General features: G+C 42.8%; 1 protein-coding gene and 1 long non-coding RNA gene across 7 annotated transcripts in view; one reads left to right on the top strand and one right to left on the bottom strand.

Moving 5' to 3' along the window:
• ATP8B1 (ATPase phospholipid transporting 8B1) overlaps window positions 1–7,767 on the top strand; it is a 127,917-nt gene extending 120,150 nt beyond the window's left edge. For all 3 annotated transcript variants that reach the window (XM_047827364.1, XM_047827363.1, XM_047827362.1), the window contains 5 exons: window positions 832–915; window positions 1,693–1,938; window positions 2,257–2,395; window positions 4,816–4,946; window positions 6,120–7,767. In XM_047827364.1, the coding sequence (XP_047683320.1) occupies window positions 832–915; window positions 1,693–1,938; window positions 2,257–2,395; window positions 4,816–4,946; window positions 6,120–6,344 (825 nt within the window). In that variant the 3' untranslated portion in view covers window positions 6,345–7,767. The remainder of the gene's footprint in view (window positions 1–831; window positions 916–1,692; window positions 1,939–2,256; window positions 2,396–4,815; window positions 4,947–6,119) is intronic.
• LOC125148906 (uncharacterized) overlaps window positions 1–20,601 on the bottom strand; it is a 48,393-nt gene that overhangs the window by 3,633 nt on the left and 24,159 nt on the right. Inside the window, exons 2-7 of one of the 4 annotated variants that reach the window (XR_007145736.1) lie at window positions 18,518–18,718; window positions 6,540–6,614; window positions 5,255–5,980; window positions 2,113–2,406; window positions 1,757–1,849; window positions 822–960 (exon numbers count right to left, since the gene is read on the bottom strand). This is a non-coding gene — a long non-coding RNA (uncharacterized LOC125148906). The remainder of the gene's footprint in view (window positions 1–821; window positions 961–1,756; window positions 1,850–2,112; window positions 2,407–5,254; window positions 5,981–6,539; window positions 6,615–18,517; window positions 18,719–20,601) is intronic. The other 3 variants (XR_007145737.1, XR_007145739.1, XR_007145738.1) reach the window with 3 other exon arrangements.

Raw genomic sequence — 20,601 nt, 5'->3', positions numbered from 1 at the left:
GTGTGCCTCAAATATCAGAGGAGCCTTGGGAACCGTGGGTCAGGAGCAACCTTGAACACACGAGGGCCTTCTTCCTGCTCCCATGCAGGACCACCACCACTGGTGGTGACCAGCAGGCCTGTTTCCTCTCTGCCACCCTGAGGATGTGTGTGTGCGCAAACCCTGTGCATCCTTTTCAGAAGTGTATTTTTTTTAAACGTTTATTTCTGAGAGAGAGCAAGGCGGGAAGGGCAGAGAGAGAAGGGGGACAGAGGATCCGAAGCAGGTTCTGCACTGACAGCACAGAGCCTGACGCGGGGCTCGAACTCACAGACTGTGAGATCATGACCCAAGCCGAAGTCAGACGCCTGACCGACGGAGCCACCCAGGCGCCTGTTTTTAAAATTCAAATTCTGCTTCACAAAATGTTTAAATAGAAATGCTGGACTTGCAAAGTAAAAGTAAAGAACATTCAAATGACACCTTATGTGCTTCTTGGGCCGGTCTGTGGGTTTATGTATTCCGAATTTGTTAACAAAGGGATACAGAAAGGATCGGCACCAACATATTTTCCAGCATTCTTCACATAGAATGGATGGACTCCTTTCCCAAAAAATGTTTTGGTGTATGTTCTCCCTTTCATTTTAGAAGGAAGGTCTGTTCTGCGGAGTGTGGATTCTGCCCATTCCGTTGAACCCAGCTCACACCTTCTGCAGATGCAGAGGAGTGGGGTTTACTCTGGCAGAAGCCCCCACGCATGCTGGAGGCCTCCCAGTTGAGAAAGAATGCATGTGCATTGACTAGGCCAGCAGCAGGTCTTGGTTTGTGACGCAGACTCTAACCTCCCCACAGACGGCGTACGAGGACTGGTTCATCACGCTCTACAACGTGCTCTACTCCAGCCTGCCCGTGCTCCTCATGGGGCTGCTTGACCAGGTAGGACCTCGTGCTCACAGGGACACGTCAGGGCAGACCGAGCACCTGTTCGAGAAGCAAAAAGCAAATATTATTTCACTGCATTCTTTTGGTTTTCCCTTCTTCCTGAGAAAACCCTATGGCTGTCCTGTTGCCAGGCAACAAGAGGAACTGTGCTTCCTGTTTTATAGTAAGAAACGAGGATTTCTGTGCCTGGGTTGAATTCACTGACAAAAAAGTGTATTATCTTCCTTTTGGACACTAACAGTTTCTTGTTAAGACACCCGACAGTATAGTATGTCTCTATAACTTACTGTAAACATCAACTATTTTAATATTTCTCTAAACTTAGGTGTTTAATTCCCAAATTAGTTCACATTCTATCTAGTAGCGATTCTTGGTACTTAAAGTACTTTAATGAATAAAAACAATAATTTGGAATTAACCCATCAACTTGTATGTGAAAATACCCAAAGAATTAATCAGAATCTGTTTTCCCAGGAGGTAAAAATAGCCTCCCTCCATTTTTTTTTTTGAAATTACTAGTTTGCTTTCTTTCTATGAACAGCAAAATAATAAATTTCTACCTACCCGTATCTTAATTAAATATCAAGTAATGGTGGACTAAAGTAAAGAGGTTGGCCTCTGCACACTGCCAACACATCAGGACTTAACTTGTTGGTTTTTGCCTTCCTAAAACTGAGTAAGTTGACACTCTTTGTGAGGTATAAACTGTAATGGATCTCGGAGTTCTTCGATTCCTGGCGGATACGCAGCTAATGGTGTTTTCCCTTTAAGGATGTGAGTGACAAACTGAGCCTCCGCTTCCCTGGGCTGTACATAGTAGGACAAAGAGACTTACTTTTCAACTATAAGAGATTCTTCGTAAGCTTGGTGCACGGAATTTTAACATCGATGGTCCTCTTCTTCATACCTCTTGGAGCTTATCTGCAAACTGTGGGGCAGGATGGAGAGGCACCTTCAGACTACCAGTCTTTTGCTGTGACGATTGCTTCTGCTCTTATAATAACAGTCAACTTCCAGGTACATGGCTTTGGTCAAGTGTTCTCTGTATCTGTGAGTTACCAGGATTTCTGTACATAGACCAGTGCGCATAGCCATCTGGCTGTCACTCTCCCTCCAGCTATGCCTCTGCCATTTTACAAAACATGAACGCTATCGTCACCCCTTACACCAAGCACATTTCCTACTTCTCACCTGAGCCGAGGGTAGTTTCTGTTTGTTTAGTATTCAAGCCAGATCATGCTTAAATTGCTGAATTCTGTTTTCAGAATCCTTAGATCCTTTATTTCTTGGTGACTCCCCAAATGAGTGCTCTTTCTTTCTCTGGTTTCCCAACAGATTGGCTTGGATACTTCTTACTGGACCTTTGTGAATGCTTTTTCAATTTTTGGAAGCATTGCACTTTATTTTGGCATCATGTTTGACTTTCATAGTGCTGGGATACATGTTCTCTTTCCATCTGCATTTCAATTTACAGGTTGGTATTTTCTAAATTCCAAACATAAAGGTGTCAAGAAATGTTATTAGTTTAGATTCTGACATAACTTCTAAGTAAAACACAAGGTGCAAATTATTGCTAGTGAAAATTAATGTCCTGACTGGCAAATGAATAACAGTGGTGGGCTGGAAGTGTGGTAATGTGACAGTAAGAAAGCAAAATTAAAAAGTCTTAAGATACAATTGTGCATCTGTTCAGTTAGTTTTTATCCCCCCCCCCCAAATCTAATATTGGTAGGTAATGAGAAATTGAGTATGCATGTAAACTATTAATATAATTTAATTTTTTCAAAGCACTATCTGGAAATATGTCATGTCCTATAAAACTTCTCATACGTTTTGACCTAGTATTTCCAATTGGAGAAAACACCTTAAGATAAAACATACCAATTTCTGGAAAGGCTAATTTGTACAAAGATTATACCACCACCACGATTCCAATTATTTTTATTTATTTTTTTTTTTAATTTTTTTTTTTAATGTTTATTTATTTCTGAGACAGAGAGAGACAGAGCATGAACAGGGGAGGGGCAGAGAGAGGGAGACACAGAATCTGAAATGGGCTCCAGGCTCTGAGCTGTCAGCACAAAGCCCGACGCGGGGCTCAAACTCACAGACCGTGAGATCATGACCTGAGCCAAAGTCGGACGCTTAACCGACTGAGCCACCCAGGCGCCCCCCAATTATTTTTAAAATGTGGAAATAATTCAAAGACCTAATAAAAATAGTATATTAGCTAACCAAGCTATGAATCACGTATGAGGAAATTCTAGAATTCAAAAGTGGGAAACTGTCACATCATTAGAAAAATGAATACAGAGCAGTAAATTTTTAGAAATTAAATACTTTATAGCCATATAAAATAGGACAAATGATAAATGCTAGAATGTGAATTGCTATTTCACACATATTTTAAAATTTATATCATGAATCAGAATTTACAAATTTCTTAAATAGAGTAGCTTTGAGTTCACAATGGAAAAAATAAATCCCCATGAACTAGTTTCCCTGTAAAAGATGAGTTTGTATTTGTTTTTTTTTTATGACCAGTTGTAAAAAGACCATTGCTATGGTAACCCTTTTCTTGGGATTAAGCTCATTTTTGTGTGTGTGTGTGATTGTTTTTGGTTGCATTGTTTTGTGTTTTAAAAAATTTAGTGCCCTGTTAGAATATTCCCAAAGGGAATGTTTTTATTTATTTATTTATTTTTTCAACATTTATTTATTTTGGGGACAAAGAGAGACAGAGCATGAACGGGGGAGGGGCAGAGAGAGAGGGAGACACAGAATCGGAAACAGGCTCCAGGCTCTGAGCCATCAGCCCAGAGCCCGACGCGGGGCTCGAACTCATGGACCGCAAGATCGTGACCTGGCTGAAGTCGGACGCTTAACCCACTGCGCCACCCAGGCGCCCCAAAGGGAATGTTTTTAAACACATTTTTAGCAGTATAACAACACATTTTTTTTAAAAGGCATTTTTATAAACTTACAGTGTAAGTACAGAAAACACTGTGACAAATTTGGCTCTAGGGGATGTTAATTATAGCTTTAAAATTGGGTAGTAATAGGATTACCTGGTTGTATGATAGAATTGTTACTTCCTCTGCCATAAACCAGCAGCGAACTGCAGTGGAAAAAGTATGGCTCTAGTCAAATGGATGTGGGTTTTAGTTTAGAAGTGGCCATTGGTAGTTTTGTTACCCTGGGCGAATCTTTTTACTTCTCCACAATTTTCTTATGAGGCAAAGAGGAAACTTATTTATCCCTCAGAGCTGACTAAATAGCATGACCCAAATAAAACACCTAGTGTTAAGACCTGTCATACAAACGGCAGTGCTAATTGTTATTGTTATCTGGAGTTTCAAACTATAAACTTTGAAAAATAAATTCCTGGAAAAATTGAGAAGTATAATAGATTGCCTAATTTTGCATTTTTACCTAATACGATGTCAACAAACATACTTTTTATTTTTCGCTTAGTCATTTGCTGATGTACATTTGCCTGATTTTATTTTGCTTAGTCCTTTTTTTTTTTTTTAACGTTTATTTATTTTTGAGACAGAGCATGAACGGGGGAGGGTCAGAGAGAGAGGAAGACACAGAATCCGAAACAGGCTCCAGGCTTTGAGCGGTCAGCACAGAGCCCGACGCGGGGCTCAAACTCACGGACCGTGAGATCATGACCTGAGCCAAATTCAGACGCTTAACCGACTGAGCCACCCAGGCGCCCCTGCTTAGTCCTATTTTAAAATGTTCATTCCTTCAGCAGTGATGGAATGTTCTGGGGAGGCCAATCTGATTGTAAAATTTTACCATAGACGATGCATGTAAGGGTTACGGGATATTAACTATGCTCTTCAGATGAAGGACCTCTGTGATTCATCCTCCACGTTTTTGCAGGCACAGCATCAAATGCCTTGAGACAGCCATACATTTGGTTAACCATCATCCTGACCGTTGCAGTGTGCTTACTGCCCGTCGTTGCCATACGCTTCTTGTCAATGACCATTTGGCCATCAGAAAGTGATAAGGTATAGAAAAACCAGTATCCTCCTCATTCTGAGTGCCCCTCACAGAAATCAGAGTGTGTCCCCACAGCAGCTTTCCTGCAAATTCTAAACTCATGGGAACTTTGGTATGGAGGTTTATTTAATACTACTTCTCTTTAACTCCGTCTTGCAAAGAAGTCCTTTGGGACAGGGATTTTTCTTTTCATGCTTTTTATTTTAAACATTATCAAAGGGAGAACAGTATAATGAACCCCCATATGTCTATCCCCTAATTTAACAATTACAATGTTAACATTTTGCCCTGCAAACAGGTTGGGGTATGTACGTACGTATAGAAAATGCCACCTCTTCTGGTGGAATGTCTGAGCTGCAAGTTGTTCAAACAATGTATGACTTCAATTCACATAATCAGCAGCAGGCTTCAGGCTCTGGTGACTGAGCACCTAAACGTCTGTCAAAAGCACTGGGGTTCTTTCCATCTCTCCTCTCTGCTATCCTCTTTATGAGCTTCACCTTGAAGTTGGGGGGATAGCTACTGCAGTTCCAGGCACCTCCTTCTGACACACCCGTCCAGATGAAGACAGGAGACTGCTCCATAGCTTTCTCTTAGCAGCCCGAGAATTGTGCATGGGAGGGCCCAGGCCACATCATGCAGATCTCCTTAGCCAGATGAGGTCACACGGCCATTGCTGGACTCGTGCGGAGCAAGGGAAGTCAACCAGCCCTGCTCCTGGGAGCAGTCTCCACAGCCCGAGAGGGTTGTGACTGTATGCAGGAAAGGTGTTCCTGACTCTACTCCTTCTTCATCAGGAACGAGAGAGAAGATGCTAGGCAAGCAACCTTCAGTGCCCCCTAGATATTCTCCCATGTCTGCTGACCAGAAGATGCAGTAGCAACAAGGGAAAGGGAACGACGGAATTTTCTCTCGAATCTGTCCCAGTCTAATTTGTCAGTGGCAAAGAACGGTAGCGGAGGCGAGTGGGAATTCCGGCTCCCCGTTTTCCAGAAGGTCCGAGACCTTGAAAGTGTTACGTAACCGCTCGGCGTGCCATCCCCTGTAAAAGGAGCACGGCGATGCCGCCTTAAACAAGACAGCCTTCAGGAGGGCCCTCACCCCCTGGGCGTTAGTGCCCGTCCACCTCCGCCACCACAGCCCTTCCATTTCATTGTCGCCCTCGCCCCCTCCCCCCGCAGATCCAGAAGCATCGCAAGCGGTTGAAAGCGGAAGAGCAGTGGAAGCGGCGGCAGCACGTGTTCCGCCGGGGCGTGTCCTCGCGGCGCTCCGCCTACGCCTTCTCGCACCAGCGCGGCTACGCGGACCTCATCTCCTCCGGGCGCAGCATCCGCAAGAAGCGCTCCCCGCTGGACGCGATCATAGCCGAGGGCACCGCGGAGTACCGGCGGACTGTGGAGAGCTGATGCGGCGGCGAAGCCGGCGCGCGCGCGCGCGCGCACACACACACACACACACACACAGATGTCTATTTTTTTATGAAAGACTCTCAGGACTTTTTAAAAAAACAAAAACTGAATTTGTCACGAGGATGTTAAAGACAACAACTTTTGTAACAAACCACTTGGGCTGGACTATTGCAATGGCGAAGCCAAGAATACCTTTTTCAAAAGTCCTCTTGTTCAACTGCTTGTGTCCATTAGGCTTCAGAGGGGATGTCGTAATCCAGTCTCGATCTGGGACAACAGAATTAGAAACTTATATTTCAGTGCAAATGGTACCGCCTTATAAAATTACAATGAGATCATTCCTGCCTGGGATCTTCAACATACATAACCGGAGGTTACTTTTTTTTTTTTTTTGCCCCATTGGGTACCTTCTTAACAAAGACCTTTTATTTATAATGGCCACGACAGAAAAAATCCTGAATGTTCATCACCTGGAAGATAACGAGCTGCATGGTTTCATGTTCTCCTGTTGGGTCAATCAAGGAAAATCACTTCACATTTCATAAGTACAAGATTTCCGTCTGCTTCGGTTTACTACCAGGTTAAAAGTGTGCATCACCTACGTTTACTCTTACTACTGCATATTTTAGCCACTTCCTTCCCTCCATTCTGAAAAGATGCATTAAAATATTTATGGACTTTTTTTTTTTTAAGTTCTTAAAAACTAAGGGTAGCCGTGATAAATTGTGACTTTGTAACGCTTTCTTTTGAAAAGCAAACTTTGTGCCTGCCTACATGTGTTTTAAGGGATTTGAACAGAGACCCCGCTTTTTCACTTGTCTTCAGAGAAAAAAAGGCTGTTGGCAGCCACATTTCTAACAGAGTATCCTTTAAAATTGAAAATGATTTTAAGCAATTATGAAAACTATCCTCAAAGAGGCAAAAGTTATTTTTCTCGAGGCTTTTCACACACTAGTTTTTCACATGCTAGTTCCCATATTCTAGTGAAGATACAGAAGTGTTGTCAATAATTGTGTTCTTTACCATTAGGCTGTGAATGTTCACAATACCTGTCCCTTTGAATTCCTATAAGGAAATCACAACATGTATATCATTCATATTCTAGGAATGATGAAAGAATGTATGGCTCTTTATTCTATGGAAGTAAAGTTCTGGAAGTTTACAACTCTTGTACATAAACTGTAAATTGTTTTTCTTTATTTCTTTGGTAAAGAAAAGTTGCTTGTATTCTTCTCCGTTTTCTCTCCTGTTTTGTGAATTGTGGGAAAGGTCGACAACGCAAATGTGTCAAAGACTTACACTGCTGGGTGCAATATTAACAACTGTAAAATGCAAATTGCTTTGGATAAATTATTTCTATATTCTGTAAATCAGATTTAATGTATATTTTTGTTTAAAAAATAAATGCTTTAGTAAAATCTTTGGAAAGGATATTTCAAGTAGGGTATGTGACAGAAGAATCTAGGTCTGCAAGGTTTCTAAAGAAACGCAGGGGTCCTTTGGTGAGAAATACAAGTTAGGGGCAGGGTATTGAGTATTAGGGGAGAAGCTACTGAGAAAAGGCCATTAGACCTGAAAGGCGGTGGGTATGGATTTATAGTTGGCAAGACCAATTGTGTCCAGGGAGGGTGGATCTTAGCATACTTAGATGAGGCACGATTTTTTAAAATGACCTAGGTTCTGAAACCAGAATAAAAACATAGGTAACTTTCCACCTATGGGGCTGGGAAGTGAGCAAATGATCAAAGGGGAATCAGGATGCTGAAGGGCAGGAGAGCAGAGGAGGCAGACCTGAGGCTTGAGTCTGGGAGGGCTGAATGGGCTGAGCCAGCTGCAGTACAGGCAGGCAGCTCCCAGACAGTGACCCCCACTAAGGAAATGGGACTGTGACACAGAGAAGGAGGTTCTCTGCAGGAAGACATCGGTGGGGGGCTTCTTTGGGAGGCACAATTGCCCAGATGACAGTTTCAGCCTAGGGGTGCTTTATATGGTGCGAAATCAGGACCTGCCTCTTTCCTATTCCACAACTGACAGTCTCCTGGAGGAGAACTTCATGTCCGGATCTTTGGAAATGGGGTAAAAGGAGACGGGACAGATTAGACTCTGCAACAGAAATTGTATGAGGAAAAGTTCTGAGCAGACCTGGGAGATAATCCCTCAAAAAAGGAAAAAAAAAAAAGGCCACTTTTCTTCCTAGGATGTCCTACTGTATTTAAATTGGTTGAGGAATATACTGTTTTAATCAAAGAGCACCACCTAAAGGTTCATACTGATGATCAGTACCAGAAACTCCAATAATGATATCCAGTGGGGATAAAATGGCTCTAAAGAGGCTCCAAGGTGATAGCAAAACGTACCTTAATGGAGTCTGTATTTTAAGTTGTTGCCTTCATGTGATGTGGATGAAGCTTAGTAAAATTGTAAGACGGTTTCTCAAAGTCCTATCAGAATCTGCTTGAAAGTTACAGCTACAATAAAACTTCTGGTGCATTTATAATTACAAAAAGGCCTATGAAAACACTGTAAAAATTGACTGTCTTGACTTAAATAGACATTTCTTCGAAGAGGATATATACACGGCCAACAAGGGTATAAAAACGTCCTTAGGGAAATGCAAATCAAAACCACAGTGAAACACCATTTCATACCCACTAGGATAACTATAAAAAAAAGGAAGGGCACCTGGCTGGCTCAGTCAGTAGAGCGTGCGACTCTTGATCTCAGGGTTGTGAGTTCAAGCCCCAAGCTGGGCTTGGAGCTTACTTAAAAAAAAAAAAAAAGTGTTGGCAAGGATGCAGAGAAACCGGATCCCTCGCCCACTGCCGGTGGGAATGTGAAGTGTTGCACCCACTGTTGGAACAGTTTGGCAGTTCTACAACAGGAACAGAATTACCATATAAACAGCAATTGTCCCAAGTAGGTATATATATACCCCAAAACCTTGCAAATGAGCACTCAGATACCTGTACATGAATGTTCACAGCACCACTTACAACAGCCAGAAAGGAGAAACAACCTAAACGTCCATCAACAGATGACTGGATACACAAGGGATTTACATATAATGGAATATCATTTAGTCAGAAAAAGGAATAAGGCTCCTTCAAGATGGAGACATAGGAAGATCCTGAACTCCTCTCCTCCCACAGACACACCAGATGTACAGCTACAAATGAACAATTTCCTCTGAAAACCAAAGCTGAGGGACTCCTAACATCGGGCAAACAACTCGCACTGAAGTGTTTAGGAAAGGCAGAGATGCAATCTTGCCGAAAACCCACCCCCAGCATTGGAAATCCAGAGCTTCTCAGGGAGGAGTGAAGGGTTTGAACCCTATATCGGGAACCCCAACTTCTAAGACCTACTGCTGAGAGAAAGCCCCTGAAACTTAACAGCTTTGAAAGCCCACAGGGTTTGCATCCCTGAGACCCAAAAGGCTATCGTGCAAACTGAGAAATGGCTGTTGAAGGGCTCAGGCCCCTGGACTCACTGGCACCAGGACCAGTGCAGAAGCAGCTAGACTTTACGTGAAAGCAGCTTCTTTACCTATCTTAAAGCATCGGCCTGAGAGGCAGGCATCTAAGTCAGCACACATCTAGGGGCCGGCCCGCCGGCATACTCTCCAAGGATGGAGGCCAGTAGACACTTAAAAAAAGTTCTTTTTAATCCAGGCTCCTTTTTTTCCCCCAGCAGGCATCATCTTTATGCCCTCCTTCCGCTGCCCTCCAGAGCACCAGCATCTCCCAGAGGGGAGCTGTTACATGCACCTGGTATTGGTTTTATACCGGGTATCTCCGTTTTCGCAACTGCCACCCAGTGTGAACGCCCCTTGGGTCACCTGGCTCTGGGGGCCAGCAGCGCCTACATTCTGGGGACCCACAAGACTGTAACAATTGGAGAGACAGTTCATGGCCAGCTAACACCACGGCAACATCTGCCCAGTCTTCCTGTGATAAAGGACTGTTGTGCTTGTCCTGGAGCTTCGGCCTGAGGGGCAGGCTTCTGGCTTGGCACACGTCCGGAGGCCCATTGACGGACTCTCGGGGAAGGGAGGCTGGTGGACATCATGCTTGCCCTCTTTCTCTGCCTCACTCCGGCTTGTCAGTATCTCCCAGAAAGGAATTCAGACCCTCATCGGGTGCCCCGATTCTTGCAGGTGCTGCAAGGTGACATCTCTAGACCGCCTGGCCGTGGTGGCCGACCGGCTAATGACTCACACAGGACTGTCACCAACAGAGAAAGAGTTTTTGACTGTCTACCATTTCCAGAGCAAAGCAAGAGGCAACGGTCCGAAGAGCCCAAACGTTCTGTGAAAGAGGCCTATTGGCTAATCTCCATGGCTACGTCTGAGGGACAGACTTGCAATCAAACACACATCTAAGGGCCGACTGCAAACCTTTCTGGAGACCTCAGACGGCTATCTTTGTTCTCTTTCTGCCGTGCTCCAGTATCTCCCAGAGGGGAGCTTGTACAATGTCCGGTGCCCCGTTTTTACGTCTGCTGCCTTGTTTTCTGCAGCTACCACCTCGCGGATGCCCCTTAACTGCTCCGCTCTGGTGGCCAGCAGGGTCGGCATCCCTGTATCCCGTATGACTGACTGCCACAAACAGGCAGGCAGTCTCTGGCCTGCTGCAAACTCCAGGGCACAATACAGACTGAAACACACCCCCATTCTTCCTGTGAGAAGGGACTATTTGCGTGTCCTGGAGCTTTCGACCGAAGGGGCTGGCTTTTGGTTTGACATACGTCTAGAGACCTACTAACATGCTGTACTTAGCCGGTAAGTCAGTAGATGCCGCCCTGTGCCCTCCATCTGCCTTGCCTCAGATAGCTGGTATCTCCCAGAAAGGAGCTCATATAGTTGCCTGGCACCCTAATGTTTGTGACTGACATTCAGGGTGCCCAGCCTAGGTAGCTGGCAGGACCTAATGCTTGCAGTCCTATTGAACTGTATGTATTTGTATACTTTAAAAGCTGCTGCCTGACAGTCTGATTTACGTACAATCAGCCTGAATCTAGGTGCTGACTTAGGTCCTCCTCCAAGGGACAGCTAAAGAATACAATAAATGAACTGAAAAATAACCGGAGGGGTTCAACAGTAAACTGGATGAAGAAGAAGAAAGGACATGAAAACTCAAATACAGGGCAGACAGAACTCAGCCAATCAGAGCAGCAAAAATAAGAAAAAAAAAAAAAAAAACCCCAACAATGTAGAAAAGAGAGCTTATAGGACTTATGAAATAATATCAAACAGACCAATATTTGTATTGAAAGGTTCCAGAAGAAGGAGAAAAGAGAAAGGGGCAGAAAGCTCATCTGAAGAAAGAACAGCTACCTGAAAATTTCTCTAAGCTGGGGACAGAAACAGAAATCCAGATCCAGGAAACCCTGAGAGTTCCAAATACAAAGCTGAAGAGACTCAAACGCATTATAATTACAATGTCAAAAGTTAAAGACAAGGAAAGAATTTTAAAAGCATCAAAAGAAAACCAATTTCTTATGTAAGAGGGATTTTCCTCCGTAAGACCAGATTTTTCAGGAGAATTTTGGTGACCAGAAGGGGGTGTTATTCAAAGTGCTGAAAGAAAAAAACTTCCAGCCAAGAATACCTACTGTACCTGACAATGTTTTCATTCAGAATTTAAGGAGAGATAAAGAGTCTTCCAGACAAGCAAAAAGAAGTTCATCAACGCTATACTAGCTTTAGAAGAAATTTAATTTTTTTTTTGAGAGAGAGAGAACCAGAGAGGAAGGGGCAGAGAAAGAAGGGAACAGAAGATCTGAAGTGGGCTCCATGCTGAGAGCAGAGAGCCTGATGTGGGGCTCAAACTCACTGTGAGATCACGACCTGAGCCAAAGTTGGACACTCAACCAAATGAGCTACTCAGTTGCCCTGCCTTAGAAGAAATTTTAAAGAGATGTCTTGAAGCTAAAATGAAGGGTGCTAATTAGTAACGAGAAAATACAAAAGTATAAATCTCACTGGTGAAGGTAAATACATAGTAAAATTCAGAGTCTAATGTTGTAAAGGTGGTGGGTTAATCACTTACAAAGCTTGTATGAAAGCTGAAACATGAAGTAGCAAAGACAGCTATAACTATGATAATTTATTAAGGGATACACAAAATAAAAAGACAAATTGTGAACAAAAACGTAAAACAGGTGGGTGGGGGTTAAAAATGTAGAGCTTTAGAAGATGTTCAAACTTAAGTTCTTATCAACTTAAAACATAGTTATAAGTTGTTACATGTAAGCTTCACAATAACCAGGAAGCGGAAACCTACAGTAGATACACAAAAGATAGAAAAAGAATCAAGCATGCCATTATAGAAAATCACCAAATCACAAGGGAGGAGAATAAGGGAAAAAGAAAAGAACTACAAAACGGCCAGAGGACAATTGACAAGGTGACAATTAAGTACATACATATCAAGAATTACTTTAAACATAAAAGAACTAAATTCTTTAATCAAAAGACACAGAGGGGTGCCTGGGTGGCTCAGTCGGTTAAGCACCCGACTTCAGCTCAGGTCATGATCTCGCAGTTTGTGAGTTCGAGCCCCACATCAGGCTCTGTGCTGACAGCTCAGGGCCTGGAGCCTGCTTCGGATTCTGTGTCTCCTCCTCTCTCTGCCCCTCCCCTGCTCATGTTCTGTCTTTCTCTGTCTCTCAATAATAAATAAACGTTTAAAAAAAAAAGCCAAATGTACAAAAGACACAGAGTGGCTGAACAGATAAAAGACCCATCTATATGCTGCTTACAACAGATTCACTTCAGATGGAAGGACACACACAGACTAAAAGTGAAGAGATGGAAAAAGATAGCCCATGCAAAAGGAAACCTTAAAAAGAAAGCTGGGGTGGCTACAGTTTCAACAAAGATTGTAATAAGAGACAAAGAAGATCATTATATAACAATAAAAGGGTCACCCACCAAGAGGATATAGCATTTGTAAATATTTATGCACCCCAAAATGGTAAAATATAGAAAGCAAATATTAACAGACATAATGAGAAATAACCAGTAATACAATAATACTACAGTACTTTAACATTCCAATTTCATCAGTGGATAGATCGTCCAGACAGAAAATCGATAAGGAAACACTGGCTTTAAAAAATACATTAGGCCAGATGGATATAACAAACATATACAGAACATTCCATCCAAAAACCAAGTCTCAAGCGCACAAAGAATATCCTCCAGGACAGATCACATATTAGGCCACGAAACAAGTCTTAATAAATTTAAGAAAATTTAAATCATATCAAGCGTTCTTTTTCTTACTATAATGGATGAAACAAGAAATCGGTTACAAGAAGAAAACTGGAAAATTCACAAATACATGCACATCATACAACATGCCACTGAACAACCCATGAGCAAAAAAATACCAAACAGAAATAAAAAAGTGTTTTGATGAAGATGAAAATACAACATACCAAAACTTATAGGATGCAGAAAAAGCAGTTCTAGGAGGGAAGTTCACAGCAATAAATGCTTACCCCAAGAAACAAGAAAAAATCCAGAAAAGCAAAACCTAACTTTACACACCAAAGAACAAGAAAAAGAGGAGCAGGGCCCAAATTTAGTAGAAGAAAAAAATAACAAAGATCAAAGCAAAGATAGTGAAATAAAGAGTAAAAAAAGCAACAGAAAAAGAAAAATGAAAGTAAGCTAGTTTTTGAAACGATAAACAAAATGTGTAAATCTTTAGCTAGACACACCAAGAAAAGATTGGTGCCACAGAAATACAAAGGATCATGACTGACCGCTGGGAAAATTATACTCTAAACTGAACAACCCAGAAGAAATGAGAAAAATTCCTGTCAACCTACAATCTATAAGACTGGATCATGAAGAAACAGAAAATCTAAACAGACCAATTTTACTAAACTAGTAAGGAGACTGAAGCAATAATCAAAAACCTCCCAACAAACAAAAGTCCAGGACCAGAGAAGTTCACTGGTGAATTTTACCAAATAATGCCAATCCTTTCTTTTAGAACTCTCCCAAAAAACAGAAGAGGAAAGAGTACTTCCCAATTCATTTTATGAGGCCAGCATTATCCTGATATATACCACAAGAAAATCACAGGCCAATATACTTGATGAACATAGATGCAAAAATCCTCCATAAAATATAGGTAAACAAAATTCAACGACACATTAAAAGGACCATATGCTTAGATCAAGTGGGATTTATTCTAGGGATGCAAAGATGGTTCAACATCCACAAATTAATGTAATATAACACACTAACAAAATAAATGAGAATCACAAAATCATCTCAAAAGATGAAAAAAAAAAGCATTTGACAAAATTCAACATCCACTGATAAAAACTCTCAACAGTGTGGGTATAGAGGGAATGCACCTCAACATAATAGAGACCATATATGACAAGCCCGCAAGTAACATGATATTTAAAGGTAAAAAGCTGGAAGTTTTCCCTCTATCATCAAGAACTAGACATGGATACCCACTCTCCCCACTTTTATTCAATAAAGTATTGAAATGCTAGCCAGAGAAATTAGGCAAGAAAAAGAAATAAAAGGCCCACAAACCAGAAATGAAGAAGCGAAACTGTAACTATTTGTCAATGACATGATATTATGTATAGCAAATCCTAAAGACATGACCAAATAATCTGTTAAAACTAAAAAACTCAGTGGAATTACAGGATACAAAATCAGTACAGAAAAATCTGTTGCATTTCAATATGCTAATAACAAAGCATTAGAATAATTAAAACAATCGTACTTACAACTGCATCACAAAGAATACCTGGGAATAAATTTAACCAAGGAGGTGAGAGAACTGTACACTAAAAAATATAAAATATTGATAAAAGCAATTGAAGATGACATAAATAAATGGAAAGAAATTCTGTGCTCATGGAATAGAAGAATTAGTATTGTTTAAATGCCCATACTATCCAAAGCAATTTATAGATTTAATGAAATCCTGGTCAAAATTTCAATGGTATTTTTCACAGAAATAGAACAAACAACGCTAAAATTTGTAGGTAACCACAAAAGACCATGATTATCCAAAGAAGTCTTCAGAAGTAAAAACAAAGCTAGTGGAATCATATTCCCTGATTTCAGACTATGTTACAAAACTATAGCAATCAGAACAGGGTGGTATCGGCATAAAAACAGACACATAGATCAATGCAACAGAATAGAGAAATAAACCCACACACATACAGTCAATTAATTTACAAAAAAAGAGCCAAGAATATACAATGGGGAAAGAACAGCCTCTTCAATAAATGGCGTTAGGAAAATTGGACATCCACACGCAAAAGAATGAAGCTGGACCAGTATCTTACACAATCCACAAAAATACACTCCAGGGAAGATGGTGGAGGAGGATCCTAGGTTAACCTTGTCCACAGATACACCACCCACACTTGTGTAACTGACCCAGAAAATGACCCAAGGACTGGCAGAATGGCTCTTCAGAGGTAACTGTAGAAAGGAGGCTACATCCAAAATGGTAGGAAGGGCAGAGCTGGTTAAAAAGCAAACCAACCTACGAGACTAATCACAAATGGGAGGGACACACCGTGTGCACAAAGGGAAAGGAACAGATCCCATACCAGGCACTCTGGACACAGGGAACGTACACTGGGAAGACAAATCCCCGTAACATGTAGCTTTGAGGACCAGAGGGGCTTAACTTCAAGTTTGTACAATTAGTGGGGCTTAACGCCAGAACTTTAAAAATCAGTGGGCTGTCTCTGGGAAAGCCGGAAAGCAAGGGCATAGGAAACGGTCCCTGCCATATACAGTGTATATATACAGTGTGTGTGTGTGTGTGTGTGTATACAGTATATATATATCGCATATATATACATATAGTGGAATAGTACTCAGTAATGAAAAAGAATGAAATCTTGCCATGTGCAACAACGTGGATGGAACCGGAGGGTATTATGCCACGTGAAATAAGTCCGAGAAAGTCATAAAGGTTTTCATTCATATGTGGAATTTGAGAAACTTAACAGAAGACCACAGGGGAAGGGAAGGAAAAATAAGTTACAGAGAGGGAGGCAAATCAGAATAATCTTAAATACAGTGAACAAACTGAGGGTTGATGGGGGTGGAGGTTTGAGGGGCAGGGGAAATGGGTGATGGGCACTGAGGAGGGCACTTGTTGGGACGAGCACTGGGTGTTGTATGTAAGTGACGAATCACAGTAATCTACTCCTGAAGCCAAGACTATGTTGTGTATTAGCTAACTTGACAATAAATTATTAAAAAAATAAAACACGGGGCGCCTGGGTGGCGCAGTCGGTTAAGCGTCCGACTTCAGCCAGGTCACGATCTCGCCGTCCGGGAGTTCGAGCCCCGCGTCGGGCTCTGGGCTGATGGCTCAGAGCCTGGAGCCTGTTTCCGATACTGTGTCTCCCTCTCTCTGCCCCTCCCCCGTTCATGCTCTGTCTCTCTCTGTCCCAAAAATAAATAAACGTTGAAAAAAAAAAAAATAAAAAAAAAAAAAATAAAAAAAAAATAAAACACACCACCAACAAAAGATAATATAAAACAAACAAACAAACAAAAAACAAAACAAAAAAATCCCCCCCAAAGAAGCAGCAGTTTGAAAAGTGCCTGGGGTACACGGGAAGGAGATTTGTTTACTAACCTCAAAACATGCACTGGAGTGGCAGAGATCTTTGGGAACTTCTCCAAGAACCAAAGAGCTGGTGGGCACTATCTGCCCTCACCCAGCCTAGACACACAGCCAGCTGTGGGAACCAACGTGAACCCTCACCACCTAGCTTGCTAACACCACATCCTGCCCCTGCATTCTCCTGTGGACTACCCGATCCGACTGCCCCGCTCGGCGGGAGTCCATGCAAAGCGACACCACAAGCTTCTCCTTGTGCAAGCGGCTCCCTACCAGCCACTCCAAAGTGACTCCTGCCCTGGGGACAGGGGAAAGTAACTGGCAAGAGGCTGGGTGCAGACATCTGATCTGACCGCTGGCCCTGCCTATGAACAAAAGCCTCACAAGGAGCAGTACAAAGAGAGAGCCCGGCAGTTCCGGGTCACCACAACCCCAGCAGACTGACTGGGGACAGATGTCAGGTCTGACTGCGGGCCCCGCCCATCAGTAAAAGCCTCTCAGGGGGCAACGCAAGGAGAGCGCCCTGAAGTTCAGTGTGACCAGTTCTGGCAGATGGGCTGAAGGCAGGCATCTGGTCTGACCCAACTCAAGCCCAGGGCAGCCCCACACTGGCCCCTTAAGAGCGTTGGGGACCAAACTCTGCCCTCAACAGGCAAAGAGGGCCACTGCAGACACCTGGACTGAAGGCGAACACGGCTCAACCACAACAGCAGGGCACACACTTCTCGAGCCCCATCTGTGGGAGGAGGAACAGTGTGGGCTTCTCTGTGGCCTCGCCACTAGAACTTGTTGCCTACTTAGATATCATTGTTGCCTCTGTGAAGACGCCCTAAATAATACGTGGGCTCCCAGGAAAGCATTACTTTAACATTTATCAGGGACAAAATGATTCAACCAAATCTCAAAGCATGGGACCTCTCCCTGCCCTGAGCCCACATTTTCATCTGCTTTATTTTTTTAAAAAATCACCAAAAAGCATTCCAAACGTAAAGATAAAAAACCTTCCTGGTTCCCATAATATTAAAAAGTCATTCAACCTTGGGGCGCCAGGCTGGCTCAGTCGGTTAAGCGTCCGACTTCGCCTCAGGTCACGATCTCGCAGTTTGTGAGTTCGAGCCCCGCGTCAGGCTCTGTGCTGACAGCTCGGAGCCTGGAGCCTGTCTCCCTCTCTCTCTGCCCCTTCCCCAGCTCATCCTCTCTCACTGTCTCAAAAAGAAATAAACATTAAAAAAAAAATGTTTTTTTAAAAGTCATTCAGCCTTGCACATACTAAAACCACGAGAGAAAGTCTAGAATTTTCTAGAATGCTCTTTGTCATAATAATTTGTAATCTTTATGTGAAAAAACCATATAAGCCTGCACCAAATGTTCCTTCCCCCAGAGCACTCTCTTCTTTGTGAAGACTGTGTATCCTGGACAGCCGTACTAGCTTGGGCTCAACTCACTCTTTTCCTTTTTAAAAACGTTAAAAAGGTTTGTTCATTTTGCATTAACATTTCCTGGCACAGCTGGCAGGACATCAGAGCAACTCACCTGAGAACACCTGGGGGTCGCCTGGACCCTGGCTGCTCCGTGCCAGCACCGGCCCCTTGTGCCACTGCAGTTTGTCAGCACCTCACAGGTGTTATCGGGGGACTTCTCCTGATACCCGGACCTCCTCAATTTGAGTTGATGATCCTGACTTCGATTCCAGCTGTTGATGGTTACCGGTAGTGTTCTCTAGGTGGGAATAACCTAAAGGAGTTGATGGATTATTTGTTTTATTTCGGCATTATACAAATTGATGTTTTAATAGAAGGTTTGTGTAAATTTTCTGGCTAATAATATGAGAGTCTAAATCATTCAGCTCCAAAGAGAACTGAGTGGGAACAGACTCTGTACCTCTCTCCTCAAAGAAGGGAGACCTGAGATGGGCGTTGTCTGTTTCTGTAGCCTGCATAAGGGTGGGAGGATTTAGTTTCCACACATCTCAGCCTGCTGGGGCGAATTCTGTCTGATAGGCACACTTACAGTTGTGATCCTGTATCTAAAGGGAAAATCTATTTTATCGTGACACTGCTGAGCCTATGTATGTTTTGAGCTCAGTAAAAAGATGGCCACTAAATGGATCGTTAAATTATCACACCGTCTCGCAACCGGAGTTACTCTGTCAGAGATCAAATACAGGAGATGAGATTCCCTACATTCAGGCTTTTAAGCTCCCCCACGATAAAGATGCTTCATTGCATCGTTATTGCTCCCCAAGCAGGGGAGCTCAGGTCCCGGGCTTCCACCTGTGCACAGAGGGGCCGCACCCCAGATCCTATACCCTGAGCCTGGGGCACTGTGACCACTTCTAAAAATACTTCTTTTAAAATTAAAAAAACAAATAAAAATAAAGATGCTTCAGGGGAAGTGACCCGACTGACGGACCAGAGAGACAAGTGTGGACAAAAATCTAATAAGACACCTGACCCCCTTCCCAAAAGTCGGAATGAGGAAGAGGAGGAGGGAGACAGGCAGACACTGGACACCCTAAATCCACCGCCCCAAGCCCAGGCACCAGAACCAAAGTCCAACCCACGGCCCGCTCCTCCAGCTCCTCAAAAGGGCTGAAAAGCAACCAGGGGAAATGCCTGTTTCGCAGGAGGGAGAGATAGGAAACAGATGGAAAAGTGTTAGTCCAAACTTTGAATCTGCCTCTGGCCTTGCCGGGGGTGCCCCTGCCACCTCTGCCTCTACCTCCCCCCTCCTCCTGTTCCTGTACCTCCACCTGGGCTGCTCCTATACGATCCTTGGGGCCGTCAACACCAGCAGCTCCTGCTCCCCCTACCCTCACTATCAAGGAGCAAAAAGCACCCCAAGCTGTCGGGCTACTTCCTTATGAGGTTCAAACTGAAGCACCTCCCAAATCAGCGTGAAGGGGCCCAAAGACTCCCCTGGACTTCAGTGGCCCACTTCAGATTTCCCCACTGGAGCTCCAGATAAAACTGACAGTGGGGAAGGAATTGACTTTTTTTTTTAAGGTTTTATTCTCAAGTAATCTCAAGTAATCTGAATGAAAATGTTCAGAGCCCAATATGGGGCTCGAACTTGCAACACTGACGTCAAGAGTCCCATGCTCCACCCACTGAGCCAGCCAGGTGCCCCAATCAACTTTTTGGTAGACACAGGTGCAACATATTCAATATTAGAGCTACTTCAAGGTTGTTGGTTTCATTAAAATAGACATGAGTTTTAGAGTTATCAAGATCAAATATAATACAGGTATCAGCTTTTACTCTACCTGAATTTATGAGCTAAATTTGTGTTGTATCTGTTGCAAAGTCTCAACAATGACTTAAAATGATTGTTGATTTTGTCACATGCAGGTCACATGGGTAATTGTAAGAACAAGTGGGTTAAACATATAAAAAGGTTTATAGCTTTCAAACTCTTTAGTAGCCTTGAAGTTTTGCTAGGTAATTAAATGATAAATTGGTTCAAACTCATTGGATATCTAAGCCTTTTCCAAATAAGATAAAATGAAACATTAAATACTAAACACAGGTTTACCTACACTGTCTTATTATAAGAAAACTAAAGATCAATTTGGGTTTGTTAATAAATACATTTTATGCTTTATTAAAAGACTGTAC

Source organism: Prionailurus viverrinus, chromosome D3, assembly GCF_022837055.1.
Source record: "Prionailurus viverrinus isolate Anna chromosome D3, UM_Priviv_1.0, whole genome shotgun sequence".
NCBI classification, from domain to species: domain Eukaryota; kingdom Metazoa; phylum Chordata; class Mammalia; order Carnivora; family Felidae; genus Prionailurus; species Prionailurus viverrinus.
Note: the sequence above shows the minus strand (reverse complement) of the source record. Positions and strands in the feature narration are given on the sequence as shown.